This window comes from Equus caballus, chromosome 25 (assembly GCF_041296265.1).
Source record: "Equus caballus isolate H_3958 breed thoroughbred chromosome 25, TB-T2T, whole genome shotgun sequence".
Lineage (NCBI taxonomy): Eukaryota > Metazoa > Chordata > Mammalia > Perissodactyla > Equidae > Equus > Equus caballus.
In genome coordinates this window covers 9,432,804-9,446,796 of record NC_091708.1, presented here as the reverse complement: position 1 = coordinate 9,446,796, position 13,993 = coordinate 9,432,804, and the positions used below count along the sequence as shown (strand labels likewise).

Below are 13,993 nucleotides of genomic sequence, written 5' to 3'. Positions count from 1 at the left end.
ACACTAAATAGAAATGGATTAAATATACTAATTAAAACAGAGTCTGGGGAAAAAAGCAAAACTCAACTCTATTCTGTCTAAAAGAAGCATTTTAAATATAAAGACACATGTAGTTGAAAGTAAAATGATGGAAAAATATATCAAGCAAACTGTTAGCTGGAGGGTTATATTAATATCAGATAAAGTAGACTTGAAGACAAAGGGTATCACCAGAGATAAAGAGGATCATAGCATAATGATAACGTGTTAATTAATGAGAAAGACATAAAAATCACGTGTGCATTCACCTAGTAACCAAGTCTCAAAATAATATGAAGCAAAAATGGACACAAGTAAAGGGAGAGAGAGAGTTACAGTCAGAACTGGAAATTTTCATATCCTTTTTTTAGTGATTGATATAAGAACTAGGCCAAAAAAATAAAAAATTAATTCACTATTCAGGAACAAGACAAGGATGCCCACTCTCACCACTTTTATTCCACTTAGTATTGGAAATCCTAGCCACAGTAATTAGGCAAGAAAAAGAAATAAAAGACATCCAAATTGGAAAGGAAGAAGTGAAACTGCCATGATTTGTAGATGACATGATACTATATATAGAAAACCCTAAGGACTCAACCCAAAAAACTATTACACCTAATAAATGAATTCAGTAAAGTTGCAGAATATGAAATTAATATACAGAAATCAGCTGCATTTCTACATACTAATAACAAGCTATCAGAAAGAGAAATTAAGAAAACAATCCCATTTACAACTGCATCAAAAAGAATTAAATACCTAGGAATAAATTTAACCAAGGAGGTGAAAGACCTATACTCTGAAAACTATAAGACATTGATGAAAGAAACTGAAGATAATACAAATAAATGAAAAGATATACCATGCTCATGTATTAGAAGAATTAATATTGTTTAAATGTCCCTACTACCCAAAGCAATCTACAGATTCAATGCAATCCCCATCAAAATATCAATGGCATTTCTCACAGAACTAGAACAAAGAATTCTAAAATTTGTATGAAATTATGAAAGACCCTGAATAGCCAAAGCAATTTTGATAAAGAAGAAAAAGCTGGAGGTATCATGCTCCCTGATTTCAAAGTATATTACAAAGCTATTGTATCAAAACTGTTTGGTACTGGCATAAAGACAAACACATACATCAATGGAACAGAATAGAGAGCCCAGAGGTAAACCTACGCATATGTGGTCAATTAACCTATGACAACGGAGGCAAGAATACACAACGGGGAAAAGAGTCTCTTTAACAAATGGTATTGGGAAAACTGGATAGCTACATGAGAAAGAATGAAACTGGACAACTATCTTACACCAAATACAAAAATCAGCTCAAAATGGATTAAAGACTTGAAAGTAAGATTTGAAACTATAAAACTCCTAGAAGAAACATAGACAGCCAGCTCTTTGACATTGGTCTTAGCAATATTTTTTGGGACCAGTCTCCTCAGGCAAGGATAACAACAACAAAAATAAACAAATGGGATTACATCAAACTTAAAAGCTTTTGCACAGTGAAGGAAACCATCAACAAAACGAAAAGGTAGCCTACTGAATGGGAGAAGATGTTTGCAAATGATGTATCTGACAAAGAGTTAATATCCAAAATATATAAAGAACTTAATTTAATATCAAAAAACAAACAATTTGATTAAAAAATGGGCAGAGGACTTTTTTTTTTCTGAGGAAGATTAGCCCTGAGCTAAATACTGCCAGTCCTCCTCTTTTTTGCTGAGGAACCCTGGCCCTGAGCTAACATCCATGCCCATCTTCCTCTAGTTTATACGTGGGACGCCTACCACAGCATGGCTTTTGCCCAGCGGTGCCATGTCCGCACCCAAGATCCAAAGCGGCGAACCCCAGGCCACCGAGAAGCAGAATGTGCGAACTTAACCGCTGCGCCACTGGGCCAGCCCTGGGTAGAGGACTTGACTAGACATTTTTCCAAAAACGACTTCGAGATGGCCAACAGGCACATAAAAGATGCTTAACATCACTAATCATCAGAGAAGCGCAAATCAAAACCACAGTGAGATATCAACTCACACCTTGTCAGAATGTCTGTTATCAAAAAGGCGAAAAATATCAACTGTTAGGGAGGATGTGGAGAAAAGGAAACCCTCATACACTGTTGGTGGGAATGTAACTTGGTGCAGCCGCTAAGGAAGACAATGTGGAGGTTCCTCAAAATATTAAAAACGGAACTACCATGTGATCCAGCAATTCCACTTCTAAGTATTTATTTTAATAAAATAAAAGCAATAATTCAATGACATATGTGCACCCCTATGCTTATTGCAGCATTATTTACAATAGCAAGATATGGAAGTAGTCTAAGTGTCCATCGATGGATGAATGGATAAAGAAGATGTGGTATATATTTATATACAATGAACTATTATTCAGCCATAGAAAAGAATGAAATCTTGCCATTTGCAACAGCATGGATGGACCTAGAGGGTGTTATACGAAGTGTAATAAGTCAGACAGAGAAACACAAATACCACATGATGTCACTCATATGTGGAATCTAAAAAACAAAACAAATGAACAAACAAAACAAAACAGAAACAGAATTATAGATAACAGGGAACAAACTGACGGTTACTAGGGTTAGGGGGTAGGTGAAATAGGTGAAGGGGATTAAGAGGTACGAATTTCCAGCTATAAAATAAATAAATCATGGGGATGTCATGTACAGCAAAGGGGTTATAGTCAACAATGTTGTAACAACTTTGTATGGTGACAGATGGCAACTAGATTCATTGTGGTGTTCATTTCATAATGTATATAAATATTGAGCCACTATGATGTACATCTGAAGCTAATATGATATTGTATGTTAATTATACTTCAATAAAAATTAATTTACTATTGGTCATAGATATAAAACCTAAAACTATGAAGCTTCTATAATAAAACATTAAAAAATATTTGTGACTAAGGTAGGCAAAATTTTTGTAGAAAGGGTATAGAAAGTAATAACCAAAAAGAAAAAAAAGATAGAGTTCATTAAAATTTAAAATGTCTGCTCAGCAGAAGACACTATTAAGGAAATGACTACGTGAGCCACAGACCGGGAGAATGTTCACAATACCCATACTTGACAAAGGATTTGTATCTAAAATGTATAAGGACCTCCTACAAACTAACATTTTTTTTAAACAACAAAAAAAGTATACTAATGGAAAAAATATTTGAACAGATAATTCACAAAGAAAGATATATGAATGACCAATGAGCACATGAAAAAGTGCTCAGTATCACTAGTTATCAGGAAAATGCCAATGAAAACCACAATGAGATACCAAGACGTATCAACCAGGGTGGCTAAAATTTTAAAGACTGACAACACCAAATGTTGATGCGAATGTAATACAATGAGAACTCTCATGCATTATTGATAGGAGTGTAAAATGTACAAACACTTTGGCAAAAAAATCTGTTTATTTCTTATAAAACTAAGTGTATACCTATGCTGTGACTCAGCAATCACATTATCAGGTATTTAGCCAAGAGAAGTTGAAATATGTGTCTACAAAAAGACTTGAATGAGAGTGTTAATAATGGCTTTATTCATAACTGAATAAACTATTCAAAACTGGAAACAGCCCAGGTATTCATCAACAAGGAGAATAGGGGCCAGCCAGCTGGCGCAGCAGTTAAGTTTGCACGTTCTGATTCTCCGCGGCCCGGGGTTCGCTGGTTTGGATCCTGGGTGCAGACATGGCACCACTTGGCAGAAGCCATGCTGTGGTAGGCGTCCCACATGTAAAGTAGAGGAAGATGGGCATGGATGTTAGCTCAGGGCCAGTCTTCCTCAGCAAAAAGAGGAGGATTGGCAGTAGTTAGCTCAAGGCTAATCTTCCTCAAAACAAAACCAAGGAGAATGAATAAACCAACTGGGATGTTCATATAATGGAACACTACTCAGTAATAAAAAGGGACAAACTACTAAATCATGTAACAACACGGGTGAATCTCAAAAACATTATTCGAATAAAGACTTGCACAAAAGCATACTTACTGTATGATTTTATGAATATGATGTTTCTGAAAAGGTAAGACAAAAAAAGGTGAAAAATATTAGAACAATGGGGATTGCTCTGGGCAGGGTGGTATTGGGGATTGACTGGTAAGGGACGTGAGAAACCTCTTTGTGGTGTTAGAAACACTCTATAACTTGATAGGACTGGGTTACACAGGTGTGCACATCTGTCAAAACTCATTGGATGATACACTTAAGATTTATGCATTTTGCTGAGTAAATTTCACCCAAAAAAGTGGACAGCTATCTATCTATCTGTGTGTCTGTCTAAAGGTATGGACTTGTTGTAATGACTGCTATTGGCACACCACAAATTTGTCCCGTGAGCTTTCTATCAGCCTCAATACAAAAGGAAGGTTTACTCTATTGAGGGCTTGTTCTTGTATTTGTTATTGTTTCTTTGCTCTAAATAATAGTGAAAAGCTCCTCTCACAAGCAGGTCATCTGAGGGCCCAAGATTCCTTGTGCCTCTGGGGCTGACGGCAGAGACTGACAGCTTTTGGTCATGATTTCACCGTCTATTTATTGAGTTACTGTTTAGTTACTGTTAGTTATTTGTTGGGTTACTGTAGGAGGAATGTTGTGCTTAGTTCAGGCTCACATGTTTAGTGTACCTGAGCATATCTATAACAATTTATTGTCTTCTTGTCTTTGAAGGGCTGATACACAAAAGGGGAAGCAACGATGTCTTGTGTGGCCCCCAAGAGCTAAGTGAGGACCCAGGGTAGAGCTGCAGTGAGATAGTCAGACTTTGGTCTAGAATGAGGAAAAATCTTCCCATCGCTAATTTCCTCTGGCAATAGGAACTTTTTGGGGAAGTAGAGGGCTCCCGTTCACTGGACCACATTTTTCCAGGGTCTTTCACAACACTGCAATGAAGACGTTGCCTCTGGCTGGGATCTCATCTGAAGGCTTGACGGGGAAAGGGTTTACTTCTAAGCTCGCTTACATAGCTTTTGGCAGGATTCAGTGCCTTGAGGTTTATTGGTCTGAGGACATTAGTTCTTCACTGTCTGCTGGCCAGTGACTTCCTTCAGTTCCTTGCCAAATGGGCCTCTCCAATCTGGCAATTTGCTTCATCAAACCTAGCAAGAGAGTGTATTCTTTTGGTTAGAAACAAATTACTAAAGCAGAAGGGGTTACAATAAGGCCATGAATACCACTAGGCAAGAATCATTGGGGACCATCTTAGAGGCTGCTACCACATTCCAGATTCCACCAACATAGAATGTCTTCCCTGGACTTTGTTTGGTACTGTACCTCTTATTCCATGATGCTTTTCAAACAAATGGCTTGTTGAAAATATCGAATAAATACTCAACCCAAGATCTGTGCCAAGCTCTGTCCCCAAGATGATATTCCCCTTTCTCCCATCCCTTGCCTGTCTCTTCGTGTGTAACTTTTCCTCCATTGTTCAAAGCCTGGCCAAAAACTGCCTCCTCCTTGAGATCTCCCCAGGGCTCTGGGTAGAAGTTCCCCCAAGTGTCCACAGCCATGCCCTTGAACACTTGGTTTAGAAGCATTGTGCCCACAGCTGCTGGTTCTGTAATGCCGTGAACATAAGGTATTCCTAAATAATTCTTATCACGTCAGCTGCTCTTTTCAAGAATTTTAAGCATTTTGAAGTTTGTAGAAGTTCAAGCATGAGATGGAAATGCTTTGCCTGATGTCCTTCAGTGGCCTAAGGGTGGAAAATTCCAGCAGGAACAAAAGAAGGAGAAAAAGAAGTCTTCCTGGAGTGCTTTCAGCATAATTGGATCTTGGGGACATTGTCCCAGAGGTATAAAAAGTTTCCTGATGGTTCCATTTCCAAACTTTTAATCACTTCAGGGGACACAATAATCCCAGTTACAGTGCTGGTTTCAAGTTGCCTTCTACATGTACTGGTGGCTCCTTTGGAGATTTTGCCTAAAACACAGAATCAAGGCAGAGTGGGAAGAACTGGCTTTCATCCCTTCTTCAAGTCAGACGTGGCTCTTAGCCTGGGCCTTTCAAACTAGTATTGCTATTCCTGGCCCCTGTGCTATTTCCAAGTCATAGGGACCCGTTCTCACTAGGTTCCTGAATAAGGTAAGTGAGAATTCTTATAAGAGTAATTGTCAACCTTTTATTAGCCCAGTAAGATTTCCAGCTTCTGAGGATTTTTCAAGGGGACTGGTGCTTGAAAAGGGAAAAAATCAAGCAATTTCAGTGGTATAACAAAGATTGAGGGCCATGCAGATGCCTTTCTTCCTGGGTCAGAAAAACCTAGATGGCAAGAAGCCTATGAAACTTTTCAGTCTCATTTAATGGATTCACTTAATTTCAGAGACAGTCCCAGAAATGAGATGGTCTCAGGGGTTCAGAGCCTCTTCTTGTACAACTCTAGGGAGCTTCATTCACATTGTAGCCATGGAAATGGCAGGAGTTGTACCGGAGTTATGTTCCAGAGGATGCCATTACATTGCCAACAATGTAGACAAAGTTTCATGGAGCTGTGTGCATCGCTGTGGGCTGGTGTCAGAGGGGCTCCCTGGGCCAAGCAGCCCAGACTTTCTGAGCCCTCCTTGCCCACTTCAATAAGAGCAGCTCTGCTTTACATTTGACGATTCTGAATTTAAGAAAACAAAAGTTTTATCTCTTAGAGTTTGAACATCATTGATCTCTACCAGTCCCAGCACAGAATAGGGTAACCTGAGGGTCTAATTGAGGGAAGAAACTACTGAATTCTACACAGCAAATTAGAAGGTTAAATAGAATACAGCCCAAGTCTCTGGGCTTACCGACCTGATGACTTTCCAAAAATTCAATGCAATACCAGAGGGAAGCTGAACGACTACCACATGAACAAGAAAAACTCAGAAAGCTGCCTGCTTGGTTCAATGTGAAGAAGAGTTTTATAATACTCCAGAGCTCTTTAAATATGGAGTACACTGTTTGGGAATGTAGTGAGCTCTTCATCTTTAGAAGAGATCAAGCTGAAACTGAAAAGCCATGCATTAGTGTGGTGTAGAAAAAGCTCTATTATGGGAGAGAGGGTTGGACTAAATTACTTGGGGAGCATAATCAGTGACAGGATGTTAGTCTAGGTGACGTATCCAGCAGCTCAGCCAAAAGGCTCGAAGACTGTTAATGTCCACTGACTCCTGTGTGGACACTCACCCGGAGGAAAGGTGACCCAGTAGTATGATAAGAAAAAAAATCACTGCATTAGTTACCTAAGATAATTAGATTTCCAGAAGCTGTGATCCGCTGCGGGTTTTTGGAGCCAGTCCTCTATCTTCACGGAACATCAGATTCAAACTATTGGGACAGATGAGCATTTCCAGAGCATGAAGTTATCTTGGAGACCTCCCTGCTTTCCCTTGCCTCTCTCCATGTCCAGTCTCCTTTTGTCCATAAATGTACAGCTGGATTCTGTATCACCAAAGGAACCTCCCTTGACCCCTGTTCCCACCAATACCCTGAGTCCTGTTTTGGATGCTCTGGCCTCTCCTGAACCTTCTATTTCCCCTCCCTGCCAGGTTGTGAACCCACTTAAGCCTGGGCTGTGAGTCACCCCTGTTCCTGAGAGGAATTGTCACACCCACGTACTGGGTGATCAACGAGTGTTTGGTGGATAGATGTTCAGACATGGATGGATGGATGGATGGATGGATGGATGGACGGATGGATGGATAATGGATGGATGAATGGACAGATGGACGGATGGACAGACAGATGGATGGAAAGCCCTGGAGTTGGTGTTGCCCATGAGAAAGGAGATCTTAGAAACAACAAGAATATTCTTGCTGTGACAATGCTCTGGAGAGAAGAAATAAAGTGAGCATTCACAACTAATCATTTCACTAGTACCTGGCTCAAAGAGGGAGGACATGGAGCAAACTGCAAGTCACTTTTCTGATCAAAGTTTAATGAGATGAACTGCCCTCTGGGACACAGAACCACTAAGATGGATGTGTTTTGTGTCTTGTCTCTGATCAAATGCATTAAATTGTCAGAATCACCATTTTAAACATTGTAAATTTGAAGTGCTATGGCCCTAAAGTAATTTCTGATTTTCTTGCTCCTTTTTCCTGGAAAGAAATAGAGACTGTGGACTTTCAGAACTGTTTGCAAACCCCTCAGCCTGACTGGAACTCCAGACCAAATGCCCTAGACCTACGCGAGGCAAAGAATGTTGAGTTTGGATCTCTGAGTATTTTCTTCAGTTGAAAGAGGAGACACAACATGGAAAGTGCCAACCAGACTGCCTCCGTGACAGAGTTTATTCTCCTGGGCCTCTCGGCCCACCCAAAGCTGGAGAAAACGTTCTTTGTGCTCATCCTGTCAATGTACCTGGTGAGCCTGCTGGGCAATGGGGTCCTCATCCTGGTAACTGTGTCTGTCTCTCACTTGCACACACCCATGTACTTCTTCCTGGGGAATCTCTCCTTCCTGGACATCTGCTACACGACCTCCTCAGTCCCCCTCATTCTCAACAGCTTCCTGACCCCTGGGAAGACCATCTCCTTCTCAGCCTGTGCCATGCAGATGTTCCTCTCCTTTGCCATGGGAGCCACAGAGTGTGTGCTCCTGGGCATGATGGCATTGGATCGCTATGTGGCCATTTGCAACCCCCTTAGATACCCCGTGGTCATGAGCAAGGCTGCCTACGTGCCCATGGCTGCCAGCTCCTGGGCAGCTGGAAGTGCTGCTTCCATGGTTCAAACATCCCTTGCAATGAAGCTGCCCTTCTGTGGAAACAATGTCATCAACCACTTCACCTGTGAGATCCTGGCCGTCCTGAGGTTGGCCTGTGCTGACATCTCCATCAATGTGATCAGTATGGGAGTGACAAATGTGATCTTCCTTGCAATCCCAGTCCTGTTCATTTTTGTCTCTTACGTGTTCATCATTGCTACCATCCTGCAGATCCCCTCAGCTGAGGGGAGGAAAAAGGCCTTCTCCACCTGCTCTGCCCACCTCACGATCGTGGTCGTCTTCTACGGGACCATCCTCTTCATGTATGGGAAGCCCAAGTCCAAAGACCCGCTGGGGGCAGACGAACAGGACCTTTCAGACAAGCTCATTTCCCTCTTCTACGGGGTGGTGACCCCCATGCTCAACCCCATCATCTACAGCCTGAGGAACAAGGACGTGAAGGCTGCTGTGAGGAACCTGGTAAGTCAGAAACGCTTCACCCAGTGATGTTTGGAGGACAGATGTCCCCGTAGTTCTGTGCCTCTTGGCTGCTCTCACCCACAAATCTCAGAAGAATGTGTCCCGCAAAGAAGATACACCTGAAGAATGATTGCCAGAAAATCAGCTTACACATGTAATGGAGAACTTTGGCTGTTACTGGACCCAAGTGTTAAAAATGATGAAACCTAAAACCTGACGGGAGTGTGACTTGAGAGAAGTGTAATGCTGGTTAAAAAACAAGTAGTGATTTTTCTGATTCTCTAGTGTGCAAATCTGAATTCACTTTTGTGAGAAAGTTGTTCCTTTGTTTTGGGAAAAATAGCTTTGCGTAACTTTGTGTTATGTAAAGGTCCAAGATCCTGCTCTGGAAAGGAAGCACTGAAGACAATATGGGGCAAAACGTCATGACACAACAGTATAAAAAATTGTCTTTATTGTAGATGAAATCGCACATCTTCAAATTTTATTTTTCTTGGAGGCAGGGCTGAGATTGGAGATGAGAATGCAGCTGGCATTCTTCCTTTCCCTGAGACTCAGAGGAGTTGGGACCAGGTAGATTTCACGTAAGGCATTTCCTTTGAGGGCAAGTGGGTCAGATCCTGCAACACATGTGTGGGGGATCTCAGCCTGGGAGCACTCAGAGTTTCATTTTTCTTCCCTCAGTAAGTCTTGTTTAAGTTCACAGTCTGGCCCTACAGTCTGGGGAGTTAAAGGATGGACCTGTAGGGGGAAAGCAGAGCGGGGCTACCACAGCAAGCCGAGGGAGGCTGGAGTCAGGATGGTGAGACGTGACCAGCGGAAGTTGGAGCAAGGTGGCTGACTGAGGAGACCTGGATGATAAAAGTGAAAGGCGGAGCCAGTTCACTGTGCACCTGACAAGAGGCCCAGAAGTAAAACGTGTGAGGTTCTCAGGCAGTAGAAACACAAAAGGGAGCAAAGATATTGCGAGGGAGAGAACTTCGAATGTCTCTTTTTCCTTGAGGCAATTAGATGTCCATTTTTTCCTGAGAATCAAAACTTTCTGATGGAGACAAACACTCCTTGCTCAGGTATCCCGGGCTCCTCCTGTCTGGGACGTGGCCTGCCACTCTCTTCAGCCCTGCAGGTGCTCTCCTGCCCATACTGGGCAGAAACGTGCACACCGCTCACTGCTTGTGTGGCCCCTTCAACAGTCTCTCGGGCTGTAGGAGCCCAGGGACGTGTTCCTGTTTCACTTTTCCAAACCTGGTATTATCTGTCCCACGCTGGTGTGAATTCACCTTTTCCTGTTGAGCACAGAGCCCATCTACACCCTCTTATCTCACTATAGAGAGGACGGCATCAACTTGGGATAAATTCCAACCATTTGTAAGTTAAGAATTGACTTAAAAATGAAACATACTTGCAGAACAAAATTTCTCTTACACATACTTCATTTTACTAGTTTTGACTTAGAGGACTGTGCCTGGTTCCCCTCCCAGATCCTTCTGTAGGACTGAAGGACGTGTTCCTCCAGCTGCTGAAGGTGCTACTGGCAGACGGCGTCCAGCTGTCAGACGTCTTCGGGAGTTAGCTAAAGAGGGCTCTGAGCTGAAGACAGCTGACTCACCCAAGGTCATGCCCACTTCTTTGGGACACCCCAGATCCAATGACTGATTGATGGAGGGACATAAATGTCTTGCCACAACTCAGGACAGCTCTGAAGGGCCGTCCCAGGGCCAGAGTTCCCCATGGGGCTGACAGGCCTTTGTTGAGACTGAATCACAGCCCAATTTCCCCCTCTGCCCAATCCCACTTCCTTATCCTCCCCTCCATCAGTGTAGATCCCAAGAGCACTTCCTAATAAACCTCCTGCACCCCCATCTCAGACTCCGCTTCCCAGCAAACCCAAACTGTAACACCATGCAAACTCCAACGCTCAAGTAACACATGTATTCTCTTTTCAGAGGGTTCTCTGGGCACTGGCAATACTTAGCAAGAATCATGGAGAATTGTCGGGTGAGGCAGCATAGTGCAGTGTTAGCAACAGAAGCTTTGGAACCAGATCGTGGTTGGATTCCAGCTCCTGTACTTACCGTGGTTATAACCTTGAACTTTGCTTTCTATTGTAGATAATTTCTATGAAATTGGCCTGCCACCTCCCACCCTGTCCACCTCCCTAGTTCAGTGTTTCCCAATCTTTTTCTTGCCAGGGAACTCAGAGAAAATAATGGGATTTGTTTGGCAGCCTGTGGTAAGTGGATGAGTCTACTCACGGCTGAAGGCACTTCACCTGGGAGCTTAGGTCATACATGTCCTGCTTAGTGGCCCCAGGGGGATTCTGAGCTTGGCATGTCTGGAGTCTGTGGCATGTTGGTTAGAAAGCCCTGCCAGAGGCAGAATGTCTCTTCCTTTAGCACCTGATTAGAGGAGAGTCATGCCCCTTCTCCTGGCCACAGATAATTGGACACTTGACCCAAACTGGGCTGATCATATTTTCTCTCCAAGGAATTTGGAATTTGGATATAGAGACCCTTGTTAGTTGGCATAGGGCTCTTGAACTGAGAGACCACATAAAGCCAGGGTTGATGTGACCATGTATCTTGCAAGAGAGAGAAAGCTGGTCTACAGAGAGAGATGACAATCAAATGCACAAAGAGAACTATACTCGTGAAAACAGAAATACAGGGTGCAATACGTGAGCTAAGACTTGGAGCAATCCTTTTCACTTTATTTAATGGGAAAATTTAAACCTGTGGAAAAGTAGAGAAAATAATAAAATAGATTCTTAGACATTCATCTCCCAGATCCAATGATGATGTACTCGTGGCCAATCTTGTTCATTGATACCCCCATGGATTATTTCTCCCTCTCCTGGATTATTTTGAAACAAATCCCAGATGATCATAACATTTCATCCTTAATCACTTCAGTAGTTATCTCTAAAAATGATTACTACTTTGGTAAGATACAAATAAGTTACCATTATCATACCTAAAACTCAACAGTAATTCCTTAATATCATCAATTATCCAGCATTTGTATTTCCCCAAATGTCTTATAAATGCTTTAACTGTTTCAATGTGTTTATTTGAACCAAAATCCAAATGACTATACACTATGATCAGTCTCTTTTAAGCTATAGTTCTGTCCACCCCTCCCTCTTGGTTGACTTTTTTGGTAAGGAACGGTTTCCCACTGTGGGGAACTGTGGAGTTTGCCACAGTCTGCATTTTACTGACTACAGTCCTGTGAGTCTGTCCCTGTCTTGCCTGTAAATTGGTGATGAAACTTGCAAGTTTTTGCTTTAGCGTGCATGGCTCCTGAGGTTTTTTGACATGACCCTAGTATCTTTGATGGCTTCCTGGCTTCCTGGTATGTCCAGATGTTTCAGGCTCAACAGTTCCTCTCCAGACCTGGAAAAAACCGTTTTTTCTCAGAAGCTTTTGTTTCCTGGAGTGGAGAATAGTTATTTAGAAACCACAATTTGGGTGCTAGGGGTGCTACTGAGTTTATTATAGTTTCAAGGCCTTTTCAGTCAAAAGAGCTAGGAAATATATATGTTTCCTATATTTGAGTTGTATGGATAGATGGATGATGTATACATCCATATGTACAAATCAGAGTAAGATCTACAGAATTTCTACTTAACCTTATTGATTTCATACCTGCATCTCCTTCTTTCATGTACTATCTCCTCATTCCAGAAAAGTTTGGAGAGGGCTTAAAGTTACACCAACATAACAAGATGTCAAGAGCTACTGTGGGCATAGTTCCTGTAAAGAGTAGAAGTGAGTCAGTCCTGGTGATGTGTGCCCTGACTCTCATGTGCCTGGAAATATTGGGGCCAGTCATAACGTCTGAGGCAATGGTAGGGGCCCTCCTCCTCTTCTGCTTGTTTCTGAGCTTTCCACAGGAGATCCAAGCCCACAAGTGGAGTACTGGGGGGTGACAGGCTGGGGAAGAGTTGCAGGAGAAACCCAACTGGGGAGAGAGAGACTCCAATCTGGAATCTCAAGGCATCTTGCAGCCCAGGGGTGACTTTCTAAAACCTCAATGAGGGCAGTCCCTAGCCCCTGTTTGCCATGGGTGGCCTCTGGCAAAAAAGGACAGACAAAAAGGAAGCTGACAGATCTCCTCTGAACGGGGCTAGAAGTCCTGAATTCTGCAACCCTGCAAGATAGATGGTTTCAGTGTTTGAGCCACTTATAAAAGGGAGATTTGTTGAGTATTTGGAAGGCTGGAATCATAGCCAGAAGCTAGGTATCTGGGGGTCAGTGGTCTCCCAGGATTTAAAATCACATTTCTTTACAATTTACACTACATGTTTATTTATTTAGGAAGTATATAGACATTCTACTGTACCAATATGTTATGCACATTATAAAATGTTTACAAAAATAGAAATAAAAAAGATGGGATGAAGATAAAATAAAATACAAAAAGGAAGAGCCAACATGGGGCAAAGAAGAAAACAAAGGTAGGTCACAAATTCATTTGTTCATTAATTCAGCAACTATTTATTGAGTGTCTACTGTGAGCCAGGTCCAGTTTTTGTACTTAGGACCCAGCTGTGAACAACGGGTGAAAAACTCCTGCCTCTGTGAAACTGACATTATAGCAGGAGGGAAACAGACAAGAAACAATGACTAAAATAAATAAGAAAATAATATGGATATTAGAAACTGCACGAAATCAGGACTGAGGCATAAATGAGGACTGAACATATGCGTCTAATTTTGCTGCCTCCTGAAACTCATGAAATCTACAGTAAAGTTTTTTTGTTTTATTTAATGTTTTTTAA

The 13,993-nt window shown here is 42.0% G+C and overlaps 1 protein-coding gene across 1 annotated transcript; it reads left to right on the top strand.

The window, feature by feature from the left end:
* The first annotated feature begins 8,277 nt into the window (after window positions 1–8,277).
* OR13C7 (olfactory receptor family 13 subfamily C member 7) lies at window positions 8,278–9,237 on the top strand. The gene has a single exon (NM_001391306.1). The coding sequence runs from the start codon at window positions 8,278–8,280 to the stop codon at window positions 9,235–9,237; it is 960 nt and encodes a 319-aa protein (NP_001378235.1).
* Window positions 9,238–13,993: the final 4,756 nt, after the last annotated feature.

Coding starts and splice junctions, on each gene's coding strand:
- OR13C7 (NM_001391306.1), top strand. CDS start 8,278: ATGGAAAGTGCCAACCAGACTGCCTCCGTGACAGAGTTTATTCTCCTG.